This window comes from Protobothrops mucrosquamatus, unplaced genomic scaffold, assembly GCF_001527695.2.
Source record: "Protobothrops mucrosquamatus isolate PMUCROS unplaced genomic scaffold, P.Mucros_1.0 scaffold94, whole genome shotgun sequence".
Classification (NCBI taxonomy): domain Eukaryota; kingdom Metazoa; phylum Chordata; class Lepidosauria; order Squamata; family Viperidae; genus Protobothrops; species Protobothrops mucrosquamatus.
Window position 1 is genome coordinate 492,531 of NW_015386469.1, and position 25,600 is coordinate 518,130.

General features: G+C 39.2%; 1 protein-coding gene across 1 annotated transcript in view; it reads right to left on the minus strand.

Annotated features, from left to right (window-relative positions):
* Positions 1 to 5,922: 5,922 nt before the first annotated feature.
* The window catches only part of DTD1 (D-aminoacyl-tRNA deacylase 1), a 29,558-nt gene continuing 9,880 nt past the window's right edge, over positions 5,923 to 25,600 (minus strand). The window contains exons 5-6 of the mRNA XM_015812521.2: positions 23,290 to 23,464; positions 5,923 to 7,231 (exon numbers count right to left, since the gene is read on the minus strand). Coding sequence (XP_015668007.1) covers positions 23,309 to 23,464 — 156 coding nt within the window. The 3' untranslated portion in view covers positions 5,923 to 7,231; positions 23,290 to 23,308. The remainder of the gene's footprint in view (positions 7,232 to 23,289; positions 23,465 to 25,600) is intronic.

Genomic DNA, 25,600 nt, shown 5'->3' on the forward strand with positions numbered 1-25,600 from the left:
ATTTTAGTCTGGATGTCAATTTACTGTTAGAATGACTTTTAATGCATTGTATTGTTTTTGTTTGTTTATATCTCACCTTTATTACTTTTAAAAATAAATCAAGGTGGTGAAAAAATCCAAAATACCTTCCTCCTCCTATTATCCCCACAATAACAACCCTGTGAGATGAGTTGGGATGAGTTTTCCTTAAATTTATCTTATGTTGCATTTGCTATAGATGCTTTTTTTTTCTTGTACACCACCCAGAGTCATACAGTTTGAGTTGGACAGCCATATAAATATTATAAATAAAATAATAAATAAGTTGATTGATGTATATGTAAAGGCGTGAAGTAATAATATATTAACCAGTCAGTCTGGTGATGCTTTCAAGACCCAACTTAATGAACAGATATTAGGTGCTACTAAAAATTGAAAAGCCCATTTTGTCTGACCTGCTCAGGATTTGTTTTGAATTGATATTCAGGGACATCTTTAGATATATAAACAAAAAAAAGCCAAATTCCATAAAATGCTTAGAAACCTGGGATGCCTTTTTTGTACGGTGTTCTATCCTTCTATATATACCCATTTGATGTGAACAAAAATAACTTGGCTACAGACTTTTCTCCATTACAAGGCCAGAATAGTAAGGTCAGTTTCTCATATATTCATAATGTCTTAATTTCCCACTATTTTTAATATTGAGATTACAAAAAAAGAACTCAGATTGAGGATTTTCTCATTATAATTTCTTCATAGTTTTTCTGTTACAAGAGGCATGAAACTGTACTCACTCTTTCTCTGTGTGTATGAAAGATACACACACACACACACACACACCTACATTCACAGAGAAAGAAAGTAAATGATGGGGATTTTCTCCAGCACATCATGACTGTTCATGACTCTGAGCTGCACCTTCCTTGCTGCTGAAACAATGGCGTGTCTGCAAAGGTGAATTTGTGAGGGGGGGAAATTAGTAATCTATTACTATTTGTCAGTCTGATACACTAAAGCATTCAAATAGCTTTAAAGGAAATATAAACTTGAACAGATATGCTTTCCATTAAAATACTCCACATTTTAATCTTGTCCTCCTCTATAACCAACATCTTGACTAAAGAGAAAAAGAGAACTGTAATTGCCAGGAAGGAAGGAGTTCAGATCTTTGCATACTCTTTGAGAATCATCTCCAGTTTCTGACCAAGTAGAATATTGCCCTTCACCTTCACTTTCCCAGTCAGAAAAGCCTTCTGGGGCTTTATCTTGCCCAAAGCAAGCTCCATGAAATCATGTTCAGAGAGAATAAAAACTGTGTTGGCAGGCTCATGAGATGCTCCGGGATAGAGCTGACCAGAACCAGACTTCAAATCCAGGGTCCACTGGGCCACAATCTTTCCTCCATTCATGATGTCCCACTGAAAGACAGCATTCACCTTTTTCACAAGTTGACTGCCAACACCTTTGATGCGGCGCCCAATTTCCTCAAAAATAAAATCGCTCTGAAGCCCAGGGCCTTTTGCTGAAGCATTTCTAGGTGCTATCAGAGGTTCATACGAAGCTGAAACAGCAGTTTGTTGACTTGCGTTGATTTCCATTTGAATTATTTCTCTCCACATCTTCTCTTACAAATGTTTGGAGAATGAGCAATTGTTATCTCACTTTGTATATAAGAGCTAGGGTGTTACCATACCTCTTTTCACAAACAGTATTTACATTTCAGTAATAAACTGAAGTAGAAATCATTGTTGGGTGGACACATTGTGCAATCAGATATGGCAGCCAGTCAGCATTAAGGTTTAGTTGGTTTGTATGCTGTAATCTCATTGGTGGATATACTTTATTGTGACAGGCAAGATTTCTTATAGTTAAAAGGCATGGGTGTGTATGTGTGTGTGTACACAATGTGTATATAGACTGTGTGCCTACAACTGAGTTTTTTAATGAAGAATTTTTTGTCATACATTTTGTCTACATTATAAAATTTGACTTTTCTTGAAGAATTTCAATTATATGAAGCCTGCGGTTTGCCAAATAGTATTTATTTAGATACAAAAAATGTATAGCTCTTTAACATTAAGGAATGGATTCAAGTTATGCGCTCCTTATTGATTTTTTAAAATATTTTCATATTTTAAGAATGATAAAATGGAACAATGTGTTTTGGTATGGTCTAAATTTAGTAATATGATTAAGGTTTGAAGTAATTTCATATTGATATTAATTTATTGATAAATTAAATAAATATAAATAAATATAAATCCAGATGGTCCTGGGAGGCAAACAGAAATAAAAATGGGAAAGACAAAAGCCAGTCAACAAAAGAAATGTTAAACTCAGAGAAAAACCCTCATATTTTTTTAACAATCACATTGTCAAAAAGCCTGAGAAAAGAGCCAGATCCTAAGGGCTCATCGAAAGGAGAACAGGGTGGAGATGCTTTGGATTCTAGGGGATATTATCCAAGAAGGCAGACACTACAGAGGAGACCTGCTTCCTGGATCCATCAGATGACTTTTATAGGACCCAGAACATGCCAATTCTGAGCACATAGGATGAGCAGAAACCATGGGGGCAGATGATCCCTCAAATAATCAGCATGCATGGCTTTACAGGTGATAATTAACACTTTGAATTGTACCCCAAGCTTATTGGTAACCAATGCAGCTTGTAGAGTTTATTATATGGACATACTAAGCCTTGCCCATTACTGTGCATATCTGAATCAGCTGCAGTTTTTGAGTGATCTTCAAGGCAGCCCCATTTAGAATATATTGCAATGGTCCACAAATGAAGAAACCAAGCATGAATGACTGCAGAGGTCCAGTGCACAAACAGTTCAACTTGTGCACAACACAAATCTGTGCGAATGCCTTCCTGGCTACATCTTCCTCTTTTCTCTTTGAGGGACACCTTAATGCCTAGGACAACCCTCAGAAAGCATACCAATCTCAAATGAGGAAAGGCAATATTGTCTATAACTATAGGTAGAAAATCCCCAGACAATGATTCTCCCAGCATGTAAAGCTCCCCACTCTTGCTTAAAGTTAAACCTGATTCTGTTTCTTCCCCATTCACATGCCAATAGCCTCCAAGTGCTGAGATATTATCTATTAACATCATTTGGAATGCCAGGGGTTGGGATATACAGGTGGGTACCATTAGTGTACTGACACCTGACCTTGAAACCAATAGATAACATCATCCAGGAGCCTCATATGAATGTGAAGCAAGATGAGAGAGCATCAAACTTGTGGCACCCTCCAGATGTAAAGAGTAAAAACTGAAGACTATGACAGTTTTGCAAAATACATTACCAACAACAAGAGGTGCAACATACCTTAAATCCACAAGAGACAGAAAATACATAGAAGAGAGTCAGATAACTTCCCAATTCACTGGACTATAAGATAAAGGAAGTAAGGACAACAGGGCTTACAAGAATCTGTTATTTTAGAATCTGGTTTACCATCAGTTCACGGTTTTTGGCTTGATCTCTCTGGTCTTGTCAACACTAGCAGGAATTGGCCATTTAGAAAGGAGCAAAACCACCACAGAACAATGCCTCTTACTCCCAATCCCTATAAGCCAGGGGTATCAAACTGCCGGCCCTCAGGCCGGACGCATCATCCGGAAGCCGCACCCACCCCATTGCCGGCAATGGCAAAACTGTCCCGATAACTTTGCGCGACGTCGCGTGACGTCGCGAGTTTGACATGTCTGCTATAAGCAGTCCAGAAGGATATCATAGATTGCTGAAGATCAAAGAGGGCCAGTAGGGTCCTTCAGATGTTGTGGAATCATAACTTCCTCAAATCCTAATTACGATGACTAGTACTGAAGAAAAATAAAGCATTTTACTTCAATAGTATCTGGCCCAGGGAGATTTCAAACTGGATCAGGATTCAAAATTATCTGAGTTCTAATTTTCCAATTAAGACTTTAGAATTTGCTGTTATCTCCAAATAGTAGGCTTAAAGGTGCTGAATATAATGCAAACAAAATGCCTGGGAATCAAGAGTGTTTAAGATTTATCTCAAAAACAGCCTGCTTAGGAATATGGTTCTCAGAAAATACTTTCCCAGTTCAGCCATTTATTTATTTAATTTAATTTTCACATTTCTGAACTGCCCATCTCCCTCAAGATTTGTTATCAGTCAGTGCTGTATATGAAGACCTTACAAATAAAATTCAGTGTTTTTTGCGTAAAACTCGCAAGCTATATTAATAGGGAAGCAAGGAGTCAACAAGGAGTATATGGGAAAGGGGGAGTAAACTTTCGAAACAAAATACTAATTTAAGAAGTGATGTACTACAGCTGCAGAAAAAAGACCACACCTGGAGTGGATAGATCTGGTTATTTCTGTGTTTCACCACTATGTCTCTTTCATAAGCCTAAAATTTCCGTGCATGGAAAGATTTGCATAGAATATATATTTAAATAATATTTTAAACGTAATTTATCAGCAGAGGTATATTTTGAAATATGTTCCTTATCTTGAAATACAAGTTGTTAAGTGCATCTTGAAGCAAAAGATTTTGAGGCAAAAGTTATTTGCACAAGATTCAGCTCAGTTTGGGTTACATCTGAATTCACAATGGCAGGATTTTGGAAATTCTCTTAGTCTGTACCTCTTTCAAAGAATTGAATGCATACATAAGAACAAAAGATTTGAAAATAGCAACTTCATCTCTTTAATGGCAAGGGGCTAATTTTGTGAACTCTGGGCCATTCCAAACATAATTTAACAGACAATAGTTATCTTCCAAATCTTCAGCAGTTTTACTAATTCTGGATCTGACAAGAACATCTATATTACACACATATGTTTATATGTACACATTTAAAAATAATATTCAGGCTATGAACTATTAAGAGATACTTCAAATTAATATAAAATTCAAGTTTTCATACTGTTCTTTATTCAAATGTATAATTCAGGGGTCCCCAACTCCCGGGCCACAGACCGGTACCGGTCCGTAGCCCATTAGGAACCGGGCCACACAGCTGGAGGTAAGCAGTAGGAAAGTGAGTGAAACCAAAACCATTCCCTCCCAGTCCGTGGAAAAATTGTCTTCCACGAAACCGTCCCTGGTGCTAAAAAGGTTGGGGACTACTGGTGTAGCTAACTAGTATGAAAGCTCAAGGAATATTTATATTGCAATATGTATGATTTACATACATTAAGTCAAACAATACCCTGCCATCATATGATCAATATGATTAAACAGTGACACTGTCAGATTACAATGGTATCTTAAACAACTGTTATTTCCTAGGATACAGATAACCATGAATCACAGTATAAAATAGTATAAAATGAAAAGATACATCATTTGAAATGATAGCAAATTCTGTATCTGACAAAGACTATAGTAAGAAAATAAATTTGCTAACCCTGATTTATAAAAATATGATGTTTCCAACTTTTCAATATATCAGGGTAGTTGCTATAGGTGTGTTGCCTCTATTGTTTCCCTCAGGGTCAGGGGTATAAGATCTGACTGCCTTTATTGGCTCTGCAAAAATGTCACCATATTAAGAGAAGTATCACTGACTCTCAAGGCCACCGTATTTATGTTGTAATCAAAAAGCCCTTTCCCAAGAGAAACAGCACCATGTAGAAAAATGGCAGTTGAAGCTCTCCTTTGCTCCAACTCTGCTCCTACTGGAGCTTTCGTTCCCATATGACTGGACAAAAAGTGCAGGACTGGGAGGGCCTGGTATTTGAATGACATATTTTCCCATGCTGCCACTCTGGTCACCAGCAGCCAGTGAACACAAGAGATGGAAAATACCTAAGGAAAGTAAGAACTGCCTTAGAGATATTTAAAACAAAAGAAGGATTTCATTAAACTTTCCTAATAAGACAATTTTGATATCTTAACACTAAAATACATTGAAATGTCTTTTAAAAAACAGGCTTACCAAATAGAAAAATTGTTCAGGTGCTGTACTTTATTAATAAAGTTCTTCCCTTTGAAAAAGTTTAACAGACATATATAAACACACACAGTTCACAGGTTAAATAATTGGTAAATTAATCTAACTTGAATTCAGTTTTTTTCCACAGATTGTACAGCCAGTGACACACTCAACACACAAACAATGCATTTTATACTTTGTTCTAAAAAGATACATTAGATGTACAAAAAAATAGAAGCATGCTCCTACAAAAAAAAAAGTAAGAGAAAAATTATTTTAATGAAAAGGATCGTAAGATTCATTATATTTATGCTGCTACGGCTTGCGTAACAAATTTTCCTCCTTAGTAATGGAGGCCTCCACTGATGAGATGAGGGCTAATGCAGCAGCACTGTTCCTTCAGGTAGAGCCAAGGAAGCACAAACAGTCTTGTGCACAGAGAAGGAGCTACTGCTGTGACTATCCCTCACTTCAGTGTTTGGAAGGTAGAAGATGCAGGAGACTCTCTCCTACACAATATGGGCCTTCTCATATTGTCTGGCAGTGTGGAAAGGAAGCACAGAAAAATGTCAGAAAGAGCTGTGTACAGATCCACAAACAGGACTGATTTCTAAAACAATAACTATGGTAGAGTTGTCCCACTACACTAGCAATATTTAGAGTATGAAAAACATCAACACATTTCAGCTGGAAAAGGATTCTATCAGGATTTAACCCATCCTTTACTGAGGGACATTTCATTTCAAGTATTGAGTTGAACTTTAAGAGACATTCTAAGCAGCATACAGCTCAAAATACAAATGGTGGACTATCTTCTGTCCTCTTCATCAGCTTGGAAAATACAAAACAGCCTGGGGATTTCTCTGGGGAGTCAGATTGTTTGGGGGGGGGGGCATGCAAGATGGAGAACACCTGCACTTCTATTCTGCTCCTCTAGCTTTTGATAGATTGATCATGCCCACTGGAAGAGCAGAGGGGGGAACTGTTGTCATGATGAGAGCATTTATGCCAGGAACCATATCCACTGGTAAAATAATGTGGGTATTTCACATTTATATGAAACTTAACTATATGGTAGGGACAGTTATATGGTTTCTGCAATGAAAATACGGCAAATAAGAAATGACCCAAATAGAAATTTGCTTTAAAACCTATTAACAGTGGACATTGATGACATTCCTTTGGTTGTTTGTAATACAGCATGATGGAGATCCTTACTTCTGATTCAAATTCTCCTTCTGGGTCAAATAATTTTTCATCTAGAAATTTAGCATCCTCACCTCATGAGCACAGAAGGTCACCAGTAGTGTTTTATGAGCTTTCCTGTTAAAAAGAAAGGGAAGAAAGAAAACAAATCATAATGTGATACAGAAAAAAAAACAACCTTCCATTCTCCAGATACATGTTAAGTTGCCACTGGCTTTAACTCTCAATTTAATCATAAAAAGGAGACAATTTGATTCTGACTAGCATTTTAAACATCTGTTCAAATTTTCAAAACAATCTTTCTATATGTCATCATGAGTAATTTGCTTGGCATTTCTCAAAATAAATACCTGAGGCAGTTTTTCTGGAAAATCCTTCCACTCAATAGCTACAAGTACATTTCCTAAACACTGTCCTGAACATCATGCAAATGATTCACTGGATTTGTGTAGTCAATGCTGCCCAGGAAATCTCTGTGGCTACACTCCCATTACTCAGGGATGTAATTTCCAAATATGATGCTACAATATGGGTATACAGTATCTAAGTTAGATGGATGATGCTACTGCCAATTTTAGCGGTGAAAGAGATAAGGAAATAATTGTATAGTTTTCTTATGCCCCAATGGCATGAAATTGTGGATCTTTTCAACATGGAAACTTCATTTTTCAAAGTATATTCTAGCCAAGAACAAGTGCACATGTTTCGGGAACTATGTCTGTTGGAGAGCAACCCACCCAGTCGGGAGGAGGGCTCAAATAGGGAATTAGTTTGGACTTGTTACGTAAACACAAAAGGGCAAGGTCTGACCTCCCTGAATGTCTTTAAGCCTTATCTAGTCTTTCCCACGCAAAAGCTGGAATAAGCATAGAACAATAAAATAATTAGTTTGAACTCTACACATGAAGTCTGGTTGCTTGTGCCTGACAATGCACCATCCATTCTTTTATCCATGGAATTAACTATATACAAATGAAGCTCCTACATACAGTATATCTTTCTAATATGGTATTAGCCCACAGGTAGTCTTCAGTTAACAACAGTAATTGGGACAGGAATTTCTATAACTAGCTGATGCACTCATAAAGTGTGATGTCATGTGACATCATTTAATGACAGCAATCCTGGCTCCCGCTGTTAAGCAAGTCTCAGGTGGATTGCAAGCAGGACAGCAGACAGATAAGGCATACTGCAACACATGGGTTAGGCACAGCAGGTCCAAGGCAGGCGGGGGCTGTGTGGGAGACCTGCAAGCACAGGTTGAGCGAAGTTGGGCCAGAGGGTGACTGCTGCCAGGTGAGAGAGGATGCGAGTGACTTACCAGAGTAACTTGTGAGCCTCCCTGCCAACATCCCCATTGATTTTGCTTGATGAAAGTCAGCAGAGAGTCAACAAATGGTTTTCTGACTGCAGGATGCTGCAACCATTTAATTGCGACCCGGTTGCCAAATGCCCAGATTACAATCATGTGATTGCAGGTGCTGGGTCAGCCAGAATTCTGAGGACTGGTAGTTAACTGCCACTCACCAGCACCATAGTAACTTAGTAACTCAATCAGTTGTTGAATGAGTGGTTGTTAAATGAGGACTAAGTACAGTTCATCATTTTATTCACTACCAATATCCCTCATACTGTAATATTCAATAGAAGAAGATGCTGCATAACAGAGAAAAAACTCAACCCCCCTTGACTGAGTTGTTGATGTTGTCTTTAAAAGGATGATACAAGACAATGGAATGTTAAGAACAATATCCTTGTTCTTGTGATATTGTCTGCCACATATTTATTGCTGTGTTTAATCTAGATTGTTTATTTTTTGTTTTGTTTTTATGTCGTGAGTTGCCCAGTTGATTGAAATTGGGCAGTGTTTAAGTTGAAATAATACAGGAAAAGTATGTCTGATTTTAAAAAAGCAACAAATCAAGGTAATCTACAAAGGGACATGATGTTTTCCGATAATGCAAAGATAAGACAAAAAAAATATAGTACTTACATTCAGACATGATCAAAACACGCATTTTGTCAAGAATGCAAAGAATGGAAAGAAAACAGGGAGGATAAAAATGGGAGGGAGGAATAAAAGCTTTAGGGACTTATAAGCATTGAGGCAGACAACAAAAAAAGACAAAGAAGACAGATCAACCTTGATGCCTGAATAGCAGCCGCTGAACTTTATAATGAGTAAATGATTTGTATTGTAAAAGTAATCCAGGGTATAGGAATAATGGCACTAAAAGAAAACCAAGAACATTCAGCATGGATTTGAAAGCAAAGGAAAGCAGTAAGTTTGGCAAAAAATTAGCAGGAAATCTAATCTTCCTAAGATTACACATGTGTATTAAGCTTCCTAAGATTCTAGTATTACTGTTCTTAAAACTAAACTTCCTAAAATTCCTACACTAAGACTATCTTTTGAACCACGTGCCTTCCTGACAGAGATCATAGAATTGTAGAGCTGGAATGGCCCATGGGTTATGTAGTTTAACCCGCAATGTATGGAAAACCATTTAACCCATCCACGAGAAAGAGAGAGTACTATCTAAAATATTCTTTAAAATCTCCAGAAATAGCGCCTACACAATCTTTATAGATAGACTATTCCATTATTGTACAGATCTTACTCTCAGAAATTTTTTCCTTATGTTGAAATGAAATCTAGGCAGTTGCAACTTATACTCATTATTTCTAGTCCTACTCTATATGGCAATGGAAAAATAGTTCATGCCCTCTTCCCTGTAGTTTCTACATGTACCTGTATGTGGCTTATGTGCCTATATATGGCTTACTGAATATCCCAAATTCTTCAGTATGTCTGAATAGGGCACACCCTCAACTCCTTGTACCATCTTTGTTGTTGCCATTCTCTAGTCTAAAACATCTCCAGGCTGCCAATACAGGTAGTCCTCGAGTTACAAATGTAATGGAGCCTGCCCATTCCATTCGTAACTTGAACATTTGTGGGAGTGAATCTCGTACCTTGAACGCAATTCATTCCCTGCTTTCGCCCATGCATGGGCAAATGCGCTTTTTGTTAACTGCACATGAGGTATCTCAGGGTGGGGAAGGCCATGGAGGGCCTAGTGATGGAACATCGGAGCCTTTTCCAAGCTGCTGCTGCCTGGTTCTGAGGCCAGGGGATGCTTTACATGCCTCTGGAGGCCGGAACCAGGCGTCGAAGGCCTTTTCCAGGTCGCTGCTGCTGGGATCTGAGGCCGGGGGATACTTCCACGTGCCTCCAGAGGATTGTTTCCGGGCGGTGGCAGCCTCGAAAAGGCCTCTGACACCCAGATCGGGCCTCCGGAGGCATGCAGAAGCATTCCCCGGCCTCATTTCCAGGTGGCTGCTTCCGGGAAATGGCTTCCAATGCCCTGATCGGGCCTCCGGGGGGCGGAGGAGGCATCCTCTGGCCTCAGATCCCAGTGGCAGCAGCCTGGAAAAAACCACCAATGCCGGATCCAGCCTCCGGAGACACGCAGAAGCATCCCCTGGTTTTGGTTCTGTTCTCTGTTGCAGAGAACAGAGGCCTAAAATACCATGAGATCAGGTGAAATCAGTAGCGTGAGATCTCACACCACTGATCTCACATGATATTGTGTTACTTTAGGCCTTCATTCTCTGTGAATACACCAAAGGCCTGGAGCAGCCAAGAAAGCGAAGAATCTCTATCTTTGCAGGGTGAGTATTGAAGGCCTGGTGCCTAGGGAGACCGGGGGCAGGGGGGAGGGAGGGAATAATCATGGTGAATGTTGCAATGCCACTGCAGTCGTTCATTAAGGGTGAATGACTGCCTGGTGCGGCAACATTCATAATTCCGGGACTTGCTCATAAACACTAGGGGGCTCTTATTACATAACTTCAAACGTTCCCTAAGGGAACGTTCGCAACTTGGGGATTACCTGTATTTAACTGAAAATGAGGAGCCCTAAATCATACATAGTATTTCAGGTGTTGTCTCACTAATGCCAAGTAGAGAGGAATAATGACTCTGTGTGTCTTTGATATGTTTCTTCAGTATAGCCCAGAACTGCATTAAACCTACTAGTAACTGTCTTACTCTGCTGACTCTTATTCAACTTCTTGTCAATGTAGCAGTTTTTAACTCTCACAATACCCAATCAGCAGAAAGGTATTGCCGACTGAGAATTAAAGGACCCTAACTAGCTTATTTGGACCACATATGGCTAGAAAAGGCTATGCTAAACACTCTTTTAACAGTTTATTGATATTGTAGATAAAACCTAAATGTAACAGAATTCTATGAATGGAATCCAGAAAGGTTAGATTGAAAGCAAGGTGATGAAAGGGAATTATAATAGGAAGACAGAAGTAAGGATCAAGAGGAAAGGAACTTGAAGCATTTAGATTGCTTATGGCCCTGCGAGCAAATTACTTGGAGAAGAATAATGTTAGTTTCAGGTAGAGAGCAGAAGGAAGTGACTGTGGCTGACAACTTCAATTTTTGTTACTACTTCAATTTTTGTTACTACCAAAACAAAAGTTTGTCCAATATGAAAGAAGAAGGAGGAAATGTCCTTTTTAGACAGTGATAAGAAAAAAAATCTGTAAACACTTAAGAACTATCTGCATTTCTGATAGACCTTTACCTAAATCCTATAAAAATATAAGAGTTAATGGTTAAACAAGCAACACATAAAAACGGTGTACTGCATTACATCTATATTGAATGCAATCAACATTTACTGACTACCTTTGTTGGAAAAGTGTGCGAAGCCTTAAAAATAAATTAGCTTTCTTAAGGGATAATTTGAATCACACATTCCAGTCAATAAGACCTATTCTCAGTTTGAGAAAGGGCCTTCCCGATAAAAACAAACACACACATGCACAAGTTGTCCCCATTAGAATCTATTCTTCCCAACACAAGTCAATGGAAATGAATTGGAAGAACTCTCTTCAGACTTTAGAAAAATGGTTATGGATACTCATAAGGCTAAAAATGGACAAAAAAACATTGCCAAAACTTTGGCTTCAGTCAACTCAGTTAAGCAGGCAGTCTACAAAATGGAGAAAGTGCAATTTCATTCTTACTTTTGTAGAATGGCTGTTCAACAAAAATCACTCCAGGAGAAAGGCATATAGTATTTCTCTGCAGGCTACTCTTGCATTCATCAATCTAGTGTAAGGAAAACACTGAACAAGAGTGGTGTACATAGGAGGAAAACCTCTGTTCCTCCAAAAGGATACTGCCATTTATCTCAAGCTTGCCAAGACTATCTGGCTGATCCAGCAGGCTACTGGAATTGTTTTGTGGACAGATCTGGCAAAAATTAAACTTTTTGACATTAATGTGGATTTTTACAGTTTGCAGAATGAAAAACATTGCATCCTCAGGATCTGGATGGTTTGCAATCATTGAGGGAACAATGGATTCCAATAAAGGAGAATATTTGTACCTCAGGTTGAAATGAATCCCTCACAATGGATTACGGATCGTATCAGCAAATTCTAGACCAGAGTATCAAGCCTGTGAATTCAAGCTTAAATGAATGTGGGCCATGTAATACTTTTATGATCCTGAAACACAAAAGTAAATAGAAAACAGAGCTGTGCTGAAGAACAAGAAATTTCTCACTTTGAAATGCTGAGTCAAACCTATCATCCTTAACTCAACTGAAATGTGGCACGGCTTGAAGTGAGTAGTTCACATGAGAGAATCGTCACATATCACTGAGTAGAAGCTGTTCTGAAAAGAGGAATAAACCAAATTAGCTCCAAGACAATATGCAGGACTGATCACCAGGTAGAGGAAACATCTGGATAAAGTCGTTGTCTCTAAAGAAATTGCACCAATTATCAAATCTACAAAGTCCAAATACTTTTACCAACAAAGGATGTTGGATCAATATATTCAATAAAGAACTGACACTATCCACTTAATTGCAGCCTAAATGAAGATGTAGCTGCTTCTACAACTGCAAGTATACACTATTTATGGTAGAATTAGTCTGCAGGGTCACATTATTTACAAACTGGAGACTTCTAAATATGGCTAATATTCACTAATTATTTTCACACAAAGTTTCACATCCAAATCCTTTTCTCACTACTTCTGCCATCCTTATGGATAATATGTATAACATATTCAAAATTGAAAGAGGAAATATCCAGAGAAGTAACAAAAGTCATTTTCTAATATGGTTGTAGTCAACACAGCTTCTGCTTATACATAGTTAGCCAAACCAGGGTTGCTGTTAGTTCCAAGAACAGAAAATACTAGAGCGGCAGGCTCAACACCCATTTCTCTCAAGGCGGTTCGTAAGTATACAGGTTTCTGTATCAGTTTATTTAGGCATAAAGGATCCTATGTTATTGTCAAGAATACTAACCCCTCACCTTTATCTACACAATCAATAGATAAACCCACTTGTATCAGTCTGAAGCTCATGGATTAAATAATTCTGTTAAAGGATCCTTTCCAAGGATCATCTCTCAATCTTCATTTCTCTGCCTAATTATATCTAAAGGAAAGGGAAACATTTTTGGTTCATAGAATGTTGGATGATGGAGCATGCATGCATATCAATCATATGTTTAAACTTCATATATGCATATGTGCACATATGTCCACACATACAGAAGTAACTTTTCTCCATTATCATATTGTTAATTACTTACGATTGAAGAGCCACACTTCCCGTTTACCTGCCTGCTTTTGACACATCACTCTTACTGCTGCTGCTAATTTTTGAAAAGTCCAGATTCTATGAAGTTTAGCGACTGTGTAGATTGCTCAGAACAGAAGCTAAAATATCAAAATGTTTTGACTTCTGTCATGAGAAGACACAATTACTGGACTTGCAGGAAGGGACTGATTTCCTGAAGAATGCTGCTTCTTGTAAGGCTCAACAACCAGATAGCCTGCTCAGGTGTCAGAGTACTGGAGCTCTGACCTCTGCATTTGGAAGGCTCTGTGGATTTCCAGACACTGAAGAGGAAGGCCTTTTATCTGAGATTTATATGTCTGTCTATCTTAGGCTCACAACAATATAATCAATAACTATAAAACAGCCGTAAAACAGTAAACAAAAACTCTGTGCCTTAATTATCCCCTTGGGATGGCCTATAGCAGTGATGGCGAACCTTTTAGAGACTGAGTGCCCAAACTGCAATCCAAAACCCACTTATGCATCGTCGGGTGCCAGGTAGGTGTGGCCCATTGGCTGGGTGTGGCCAATTGGATGGGCATGGCTGCAGTGGTAACGGCAGACTGGGTGGGACTAAAAAGTTCAATCAATCAATTCCAACTTTGCAAGAACTTTTTTTTTCCCTCGAGAAGTTGAAATTGACTGATTGAACCTTTTTTTTTTTTTTTGCACATGGTGGCGGAGGCCTAAAGTGAAAAGGTTTTATAAAACCCAGTTGAAGGCCTAGGACTGGGGCGACGGCGCGCGTGCCCACAGAGAGGGCTCTGAGTGCCGCCTCTGGCACCCGTGCCATAGGTTCGCCACCACTGGCCTATAGCAAACACCCTTCATTCCATATTTTCTATCTATTTAATTCTGTCCCATTTCAATAAAGAGCCAGGTCTTATTGGTCTTCCGAAAGGCTTAAAGGGTTGGGGGCCTGCTGAATTGCTGGGGGCAGGGGAGGTATTAAACTATGTAGGAGCACCCACAAAAAGGCACACTTCCAGGTCCCACTAGGTAGCAGGATTTCACAGAAGAAATGTGGAGCAGGCCCATCCTATGTGATCTAATGGGATGAGCAGCTATTTTTATGGAGAGGCAATCCTACAAATATCCAGGTCCTGTAGCATGTAAGGCTTTACAGGTGATAACTAGCACCTTGAATTGCACTTGGAAGGAAACTAGGAGCCAATGCAGCTTGCGCAATAAAGATCTAACATGGGTAAACCTATGAGCACTGAATACTGTGTGCAACACTGTATTTTGGAACTAGTTGTAGCTTCAGAGTGTCTTCAAGGATAGTCCTTGTCTTCAAGAACATTAGTGCATTGCAATAATCCAAACGGGAAGAGACTAAGGCAAGAATGATGTGAGCAAGGCCTCCCAGTCCAGTAAAGGATGCAACTGGTACCCAAGATGCATCTTTGCAAAACCTCCCCCACCCACCCACCCCTGAGCTATGGCTGTCACTTGCTCATAGCAAGCAGGAACTCTGAATCTAGGACAGGGGTGTCAAACTGCCGGCCCACGGGCCGGATGCATCATAGCAAAACTGCTCCCACCCTATTGCCGGCAATGGCAAAAAAGTCGTGATACGTCGCAATACATCACGTGACGTTGCGTGTTTGACACCCCTGGTCTAGGAGGACCCTCAAATTGTGTACCAACTCAGGCTGGGGGAGTGCAACCCCGTCCAAAGTCAAAGATAACAAGTCAGCAGACCATCAAATTCAGGAGAGGAGACTGGAGGAGGAGCCAGCTCCACTGCTACTGGACAAACTGACTGACAATGAGAAGCCAACTCCAGAGTTATCAGACTACTGTATGAACAGGCGGATGAGGTAACCAGCAGGCACAGCTGCCACCGCTCTCCGAAGATGAAGAGGCTAAGCTGCCACTCCTCCCTCCCCCCACAACTCAAGGGCTCCTCATTCAGAGAAGTATGGAGAGCAAAGGCTACAGGGCTGCTTGCAAGGAAGGAGCCTTGCCCTTCCAAAGAAGCAACACCTGGTCTGTTTCTAGAGATCAACCCTCTCTGTTGACAACAACCATCCATTAACTCCTACTCCATGCATCTTGACTCCTGACCTGTGAACCTCACAATCTTGATTCTGGAACTGACAGCTGACAAACCTTTTGACTCTTGGAATTTACCTAAGCGCTCTTCAGACCTCTGTTTTGAATTGGAACTTTTAAGGCAAGCTTGCTAAACTTTGGGGAAATAGTTACTCTACTACGTGTGGTGTTCACACTCATATTTTGTCTCGCCAAATCATTTAGCAAAGCTTGCAACTACCTCCCCATTTGCTTGAGTGTGCTTGGCCTGGGACAGGGCAAAAGGCTGGGGGGGGGGGAAATTCAGCCATTCTATCTTACAAGGATTGAGCTGAAATTGGTTTATCCCCATTCAAACTCTTACAGCTTCGCCCACCCACCCACCCACCCCCGGCACTTGGATGACCTTAATCAGCAGCAACTGGAGACTAGAGCCAAGGTTCTGAAACCAGGTCCTGGGGCTAAGCACAGGGGGCCAGAATGTGATGCTAGTATTAAACACCAGGGCTGCCTTCCCCGTACCTTCCCATGTCCATCACCTCTATAATGCCCTTCCTGCAATCTCTCCTCTCTATCTGGCTCCCTTCCACCCTTAAATCTCCAAGAACTTTAAGAATCTAGACCAGTGTTTCTCAACCTTGACAATTTTAAGGCATGTGGACTTCAACTCCCAGAATTCCACAGCCAGCAATGCTGGCTGTGGAATTCTGGGAGTTGAAGTCTACATGCCTTAAAATTGTCAAGGTTGAGAAACACTGATCTAGACAGACAGCTCTGCTCATGTTCTGGCACTTCTGTACACACTCAGTGCCTCCACCTGAACTGGGCCCCCATCCAAACCCCCCTTCCAAATTCTTGAACCCAAAACATTCTCTTTTACTCTCCCAGCCAACCACCCCTTACCCAGACAGTGGAGAAATCACTCTCCCCTCCAAGGGACCGGGTGGCAGTACTCCCAGCCCGCCCTTCTCTCATATGAGGGGAACTCAGATACACCCAACCTGTGCATCAACTATCAAACTATATAAAACTCCTGATCCATACAATGTCCTAAATCCAGGCCCCAGCAGCTTCAGTCCCAAATCTTTCCAGACAGGCAAAATGGCTGCTTAATCATGTGGCCACTTAAACAGTAGCTGCAAGACACAACAGAGCTTCCCCACAGGTTTGCAATCTTACTCTTGCTCCCACAAACCGCCTGGACATCTGAGCCCTCAATTCCACTGGAGACTCCAACAACCAGGATCCCATAGCCACCAACACTTCCTTGACTTCTGCCAGCTTAGTCTTCTTATGGTTTCTATGGTGGCAGACCCAAGGAAGACAGGAGCTAAATCCTCCAGAGTCCATTTCTTACTGCTTATCAGCTGAAGTAATGGCAGTTGATACACAGCACCACTGAGCTTTGCTGCCTGCTGCCCACTTACTGGGCAGCCTCTGAATATGAGGGGCCATTACCACTTTACACACTCGGCTACCTCTAGTTAACTGGTACCAACATTACTCGCTGCCTACCAAACCAGCCAGGATCATAAACAGGATCACCTCCACACACCATCAACAATATCCTCAATATTCTCAACAAAATGAGCCTAGGCACCCATCTCAGTCTCATGATGGGGGGAAATGGTGGAGTTGCAATATTGGCAATTCCAGAAAGGACAAACAATTGAGGAGAAACTAAGGGGATTGAAGATACTATGCTAATACCCGAAGCTGTAAATTCCACCTTCCATCAGTTTTATGATATTATGCGTGGCAATGGCTACCACATCATATCGCACAAACTCTTCACCAATTCATGCTGCCCTTACAAAATGTCACTTGGACACTAATATTAATAAACAAATAATTGATTTTCAGTCATGTGATTAGTATAATTTTTTTTCAGAGGAAAAATTGGTGAAATGAATTTGCAAAGCTTACTAGACATAAAAGAATTCCAGTAGAAAAACAAACATTCATTCCTATCCTCTATGACGGAGGTCCCCAACCTTTTGGGCACCAGGGACTGGTTCTGTGGAGAAAGGTTTTTCTGCGGACCGGAGAGTGCATAGTTTTGTGTGCTGCCTGCATCCCACGGATGGGACTTTGCTTGTTTGTGCGGACTGGTTGTGAGCATGCTGCAGCCCAGTACCAGTCCACAAACAGGGGTTGGGACCACATCCCCTCAAATAATGGGAGCAGAATAAAGTAAAATAAAGTGCAGTCTTCAGAAGAATAAAATTCCCCATATCTGCCTTAAATCTACAACTGTAACAATAAATATAAAATTTATTTAAAATGTTTTTATATTTATCAACAATTTAATTTTTGTTGTTACTTATAAATAAATTTTATTAACAAAGAGCCCTAGATAAAATTCAGTTGCTGAATTTCTCTATAGAAAGTCTGTGTCAGAATCCATTTACTTCCGGGGGGGGGGGTCTAATTCATTTCTTTTCTTTTCTTCTTGTGGGTTCTGCCATTCTCCTGAGGAGGGGGGAGAAGGCTCTGTGGGATGCCCTTTTGCTTTGCTACAATGTATCCTCTCCGCTGTTTCTACATGCTAGCTTTTTGAACTGTTTCTCCCTTGATGCCAACTTGGGGTGAGAAAGGAATGTACCTCCGGCCATCTGGCTTATCTCTCGCTGCGGAAGAGAAAGGTGCGAAGACCCAATAAGGTCTTCCCACAGTGGACTTAACACCTAGAGATTGGCTCGTTTGAACTGACCGGATGAACTGTTGGGGTGGGGTTTGCTTGAGACTCTTTTAACCTATTGATCTGAGCGGGAGACCCCCAGATCCTGCCTTCTATGCCTGCTGTCAGCTTCTCCTAATAAAAGTTCCTTTTGGAATGAGAGTGTTCCAAGAGTCCTGCTTTCTTGGGATGAGGTTTGAAGCGGGTCCTTACAGTCTGTGCACATTAGGCTTTCATAATGCTAGAATTGCCTATTTCAATGTTAAAGGTTTGCAAGGATATTATGCCCTCAGCAATTCTTTGGGGATGTTTTAGGAGTACTCCTATGAATCTTCAGTTATATTTATGTGGTAATAATAATAATAATAATGATGATGATGATGATGATGATGATGATGATGATGATGATAAAGTTGGAAGGGACCTTGGAGGTCATCTAGTCCAACCCCCTGCTCAGGCAGGAAACACTATACCATTTCGGACAAATGGCTGTCCAGTTTCTTCTTAAAAACTTCCAGTGTTGGAGCGTTCACCACTTCTGGAGGCAGGTTGTTCCACTGGTTGAACAGAAACTCTAGACCATATACCATTATACTGTTCTTTATATAAGGAATCTAGACAGACCCTTATATATCCTGCCTGGAAGAAATTTCCAGATAGGGAATGTAATTTCTATTTAATGCTACTACTCTCAGACTAGGACTTGAAAATAACCTCTCAAGTCACCCAGTTCTGTGTTATGATTTGTACGATATTCTATACCACTACTTCGGATTGGAATTTTATAATAGAATGTTATAAGAACTATGTTCTTAATTATTTTTAGACTCTATTATACCTACTGTCCTTCCTTTACACATATATACATGTAAGAATGTACTACTACTCTTATACCATATTTTGTTTGTATCTGGCCTTAGGGCTGTAATAAATTTGAATTAAATTTTATTAACAGTTCTTTAAGAATTATGCATGTGAATATGCATATAATGGATTTCCCTTGGCACTCTGTAGAAGCAAAATTTGGATCAATAAATATGATAGAAAGAGTACTAATGCTTTTGGAAAAGAATCTTGAGAATGCCATGGGTAGCCAAGGAAACAAATCAATCCAGAGTTCTTACCCAAGACCCAAATTTTTGTATTTTGGATACATCATGTGAAGACCCAACTCTCTTGAGAAGTTTATAATGCAGAGAAAGGTGGAAGGAAACAGAAGAAGAAAAAATGATCAGCACCAAGTTTGATTACAGTGGTCATGGGTACGTTATTGAAAGATCTGAAGACCAGACTAGGGACCAATCATTCTGGAGGTCTATCTCTGTGGTCACTAGAGTTTTGATGATACTTAGTCAATCCTCTTCTATCAGAGCAGTCTGTATTCTGATATTTGGATACTTTTCCTTCAACATATTCTTTTTTCTTTACTATGTCATTGAATTTGAACCATTCTTTCCCCTTTCCCCTTATTTATTCCAAGCTTACTCTCTTACAGAAGGATTTAAAATGAAGAGACATCATGTTACCGTTGCCCAGTATGCTTGTTTTAAATATCTTCATGTTGGGAAGTGAGAGAACAAAAGCAATTTTCAAAATGAAAACATAGAAAGTTGTTTGATTGAATGACTTTCTTTCAGAATTTTATGAAACTGTCACTGAACTCAGTGAGGAAAATTGAACAAAATGTTCAGTGAGTCAGACCCTTTACCCCTGGTACACCAAAAATAGTCTCAGGACTTACAGAAAAATTCACCATGAAGTAGCTGTCAAATTGCTCCATCATGTGGACAAATATTACTCAGCCCACACATTTGTTAATTAATTCCTTCTCAAGGTTAAAATAAATTGTTCCAGCAATAGAGTGACACAATTAGATGACAGCTTTGCCAGGCAAGCAGTGTCACCTGTGTTGATCTGGTGATGCTAGATGGATTTTTTTTATCACATCAATCAGCCTTTAAAGCACCGACTTGCTCTTCTTGGGAAATAAAAAGAGTAGATTAGCAGTTGTACAATATTTTGTGTGTTCGAAATATTTCAGATATGTTATAGATATGGCAATTTTATGCAGCATGGCACCATAGGCACAAATTCCTTTAATGTGATATCATAATGTGCTGTGAGGTTTGAATAGGAAAATTGTGAATAACACTTGTCCTTGAATCAGAAAGTTAATTCTGGTTTGAGGGCAGGTACTAATCAGAACTTATCAAGTTGGACATCTTGGCAAACAATGGTTCATGTTTAACTAAAAGCCAAAAGGGAAGCCATGCTCAAGACAAGGGAGCCCAGAGTTGCTTGAGGTTCTATTTTAAACTATTATCTGAATGATATATCCTTAGTCACTCTTTCACTCCTCTACAGTAAAACAGTACCATTGCTATCCACATGCTGCAAAGAGAGGTGGAGAAATCTAGTGATTTCATCACAAACTAAGAGCTGAGCCAGCAGTCTTTCCAAATTATAGCCTGTCTCTTTTAATCGCTGCCTTGGGCTAAGTGCCATGTTTTATGCAAACATCAGCATTCATTTAAATCAAGTTGCAATTTGTCTCAGCACACAAGGAAATGTAAAGCACCTACAGCAGGGGTGTCAAACTGCCGGCCCACGGGCCGGACGCATCATCCGGAAGCCGCGCCCACCCCATTGCCGGCAATGGCAAAACCGTCCTGATACATTGCGCGACGTCACGTGACGTTGCGAGTTTGACATGTCTGACCTACAGCAAAACAATTGTTTAGTATGACAAAGTAATAAAAGTGACCACCTACAATAATGTTATCAATTTTCATTCACAAACATTTGTTCTTTTCCCTTTTATAAGATCCAACACACTTTCAATCATCCAACCCTTTTAAGAATAAGGATTTAAAAGCAATCTGATAAATGCAACTTCTGGACTTTTGCTGCAATAGGATAACATGGATATTAGTCAGAATTAAGTTCAAATTGTGGTAACAAATAGGAACTTCACTCAGTTTTGAGTTCTCTCTCTCTCTCTCTCTCTCTCTCCCTCCCCCTCCCTCCCTCCCTCCCTCCCTCCCTCTTAATTTCTACTTCTCCGGATCTTTTAGTTTTATGAACAAAAAAGCAACTGCTCAAACTGCAAAATATATTTTGACCTTCTTGTGAAACAAGTCCATTCTGAAAGAAGTTATTCTCCAGAAGGAGCAGTAAATAACTTCTTTTTATCAGCTTCGGCTGATACCTATTGTTGATTTCTGAAAATAAAGTAACTTTAAACTATTATTTCATCTATCGCTAAACTCCAAGCTATAATGTCTTAAGAGTATTTTATGTTTTAAGAGTTTTTGAACCCTAACTGTAGCATTTCAGCTGATACAAAATTTGGCAAAAGATTGGGCTCAAGAAGAAAGCAGAGAAAATTCCACACCTGTACTTAAACCACTGCATTGGTTGCTACTTCACTTCTGGGCAAAATACAAATCACTAAGCATCCTCTGCTTGTTGATATCATCTAAGGAGGTTCTCCTACAGTTACAATGAGCTCATCTAAGGGCAACCCAGGATCAAGTCTTCTGTACTGGTGCCGAAACTCTGAAAGGAGTTCCTGGCAGAAGTTAACATTTTTATCACCTTAAAAAAAACTTTAAATGCATATATAGGCTTCTAGCTATTTATTTTAATTATTTTACTTGCTTTTATTGCTTTTAATCCTTTTAAACTGTTTTGATGTTTTTTTATTCAAAGCTGCCTGGACCTTAATATCTGCAGTATGCTAAGTTGACTATAAATAAATATTCCACAAAGGATCAAAAATAAAGTTTTAATTATAGCAGATTTTATTTGTTTGTTTACAGTACTTATAAGATGCTGTAATTAACTAAACAGTACATAGCAATTAAAGAAGGAATAATATTTCAAGGTAGAAAAAATTCTACTTCATATTAGTGATTTTTTTCCCCTCAGGCTGGGCCATGTACAACTTCAAGAGAGAAAGGGAGAAAAAGAGAAGCAAATGACCATTTTTTCCAGTGTTAAGTGTAATCTCATTTTGTAAGATTCTTCCTAAACTACTATCATCCTTTGATTAGTCCTGCTTCCTTCCTCATTTTTTATATGCTATATTCGATCCCATACTAGAAAATGCAGTTGCTTTTCAGATTATAATAAAATTTTCAAGATACATGGCTTCACTAATTATGCATAGTTTCAATTAAAAGTAACATATTTTTCCTTTCTTCCTCCCTCCCTCCCTCCCCTAGCTTCCAGGTAAATTACATTCCATTATGCTTTCCATTATGATTTTTCCCTAAGAAATAAAGCTCCTTTAACAGATTTAGATCTGGATCTAGGCCCTATTTGGTAGATTTTAATTTATATATTGTACGAAAAATTGGCATATGCCAAATCACACAAAATGTCACTAAAAGTTTACAACCAAGTGGAGAAACACAGCCTGAATATATAAGGTATTTTTTTAAAAAATGTTGCTTAAATGTCTCTCAGTGATTAAGAAGCTGGAATACATAGATAGCTATGGCCATTTGTTTTAGGAATAAAGGAAATTTCCAATTATTTATCAGAGAAGATATAACTGCCCCAGGCACTGGGGGGGGGGGGAGTGAAAAAAGCACTAAAAGTGGAAAGGGAGAGATGAAACTATACAAAGGAAATAAAACTGGGCTATATGAAATGAAGTGGAAGCAGCTTTAAATATTGAAAAAGTACATATTTATAGGATTGAAAAGAAAATAATAAATAATTTACACAAGACTTAAAATGGCAGGAAATGGATCTTTTCGAGAAGAGCAGAGGCAGAAACTCCATACCTGAAGGTGCTTTGAGAAGTTACGGTTCCCTTTCAGAAGAAACATCCCCTTCAGCCCCACTGCTTGCACTTGGATCATTTTTACTTCTAGGAAGATTTCGTTCTCTGCTTGATTCAGAAGGGACCTTCATTCTGGTTTTCTCTTTCCTCTGTTGTTGTTTCTCAAGTTTTGTTAACTGTTGCAAAGGAAAGATGGAAAAGCACATTTGTGAATGAATATAAACGGAAGCAGTGCAATAGCACAGACAATATCTTAGTTTTCAAAACACTATGTTAGCCTTTTGCAGCAAAACAAGATAAAAAGTAAAGAACAGGAAGTTTTTGTAGATTACACCAACACTCTTCATCAGATGTATGGGGATATAGATCTCAGAGAGGAACATTTTATATAATAATAATAATAATAATAATAATAATAATAATAATAATAATAATAATAATAATANTAGTAGTAGTAGTAGTAGTAGTAGTAGTAGTAAAGTTGGAAGGGACCTTGAAGGTCATCTAGTCCAACCCCCTGCTCAGGCAGGAAACCCTATACCATTTCGGACAAATGGCTGTCCAGTCTCTTCTTAAAAACCTCCAGTGTTGGAGCATTCACCGCTTCTGGAGGCAGGTTGTTCCACTGGTTAATTGCTCTAACTGTCAGGAAGTTTCTCCTTAGTTCTAGATTGCTTCTCTCCTTGATTAGTTTCCACCCATTGCTTCTTGTCCTGCCTCCAGGCGCTTTGGAAAAACTTGTGGGACTGGGCAAATATGGCAGAATGTTTATGAAAAAGGCTGAAGGCAGAGAGCTATAAATATTTTGGAGGCTGGAGATAGTAACCATTCCTACTTCTAAGAGAAGTACCTGTGTCTACTGCAACCTATTTTATTGCAATAAAAACGCCAATAAATCAATGAGCTTATTGTCCTGAAAAAATGCAATTTGACAGGAGAAAGTGAGGGAGAAGGAAATCATAAAGAGAAAGCGCAGGGCAGAACTGCATAAAACAGCAGTTAGACACGATGCAGACATTCTTGCAGTGAATAGTTAACATATCTTGTTTGATAAATTCCATCAGAAAGGCTATTGAAATTCTTCTAACAAATTTCACCTCTGTTGTCTCAGGGACTTTTCTCACATATCTTGCCACTTTGTGGTCAGAGAAAGAATGTCCCATGAAATTAGTATGCTTTCCAAGAATGTTTAGGAATTGCCATTTTATGTCAATTGAGTCCATTGATCCTGTTGCACAATGATTGGCTATTTTGTTCAGCATAGAACAGTGATGGCAAACCTTTTAGAGACTGAGTGCCCAAACTGCAACCCCAAATCCACTTATGCATAGTAGAGTGCTGGGTGGGTCTGGCCCATTGGCTGGGTCTGGCCCATTGGGTGGGCGTGGCCACAGTGGTAAGGCAGACTGGATGGGACTAAAAAGTTCAATCAATCAATTATAACTTTGTAAGATCTTTTTTTTTCCGGGAGAAGTTGAAATTGAACCTTTTTTTTTTTTTTTGCACATGGCAGTGGAGGCCTAAAGCGAAAAGGTTTTATAAAACCCAGCTGAAGGCTTAGGACTGGGGCGACGGTGTGTGTGCCCACAGAGAGGGCTCTGAGTGCCGCCTTTGGCACCCGTGCCATAGGTTCGCCACCACTGGCATAGAACATTATGGGAAATTGTTAACAGATCTCATTTGTCGTTGATAGTGAGCAAATATATGTACCTTGATTTGGTGGGTGATGTTTATTAGACCTTGAAATGGTGTGGGCAGACAAAATATATGGTGAAAATAAGTAAAGATTTGCCACCAAAATCTTTTTAAAAGGATTGGCCAAGATGATCTGTAAATCACCAAAGATATGTTTGACAGCACTGCATAAAACATTGTAAATTGATCATTTCCATATTTCTCAGAAATATGCACTCTAATTTTTTTGTTAGGAAACACAAGCAACCACATACTTCTGGGATTCTGCTAAAATATAAAAATCAAATCAATTCTAATAATAATAAAGATTGCCTGCTACATTAGCTATAACAGTAATAGTAATAATATGGAAAAAAGAAACCAGAATAATGACCAGACTAGCTAAACTTTAAACTGAACCAATTTAAGTTCCACATTATTTAAAACACTCCAGTAAAAAATTCAAATAAACTGACAGGAAGCTAATATTACTCAGAACTCCTGCCCTGTCAAAAAAATATGCAAGTGACAGATCTTCACTTAATGATTTCCTATAATTAAGATCATCCTGTAATGAAAATCTTTAAATAGAATGCTGGCAATGTATACTCATCATTACAACAACATTTCCAGAACAG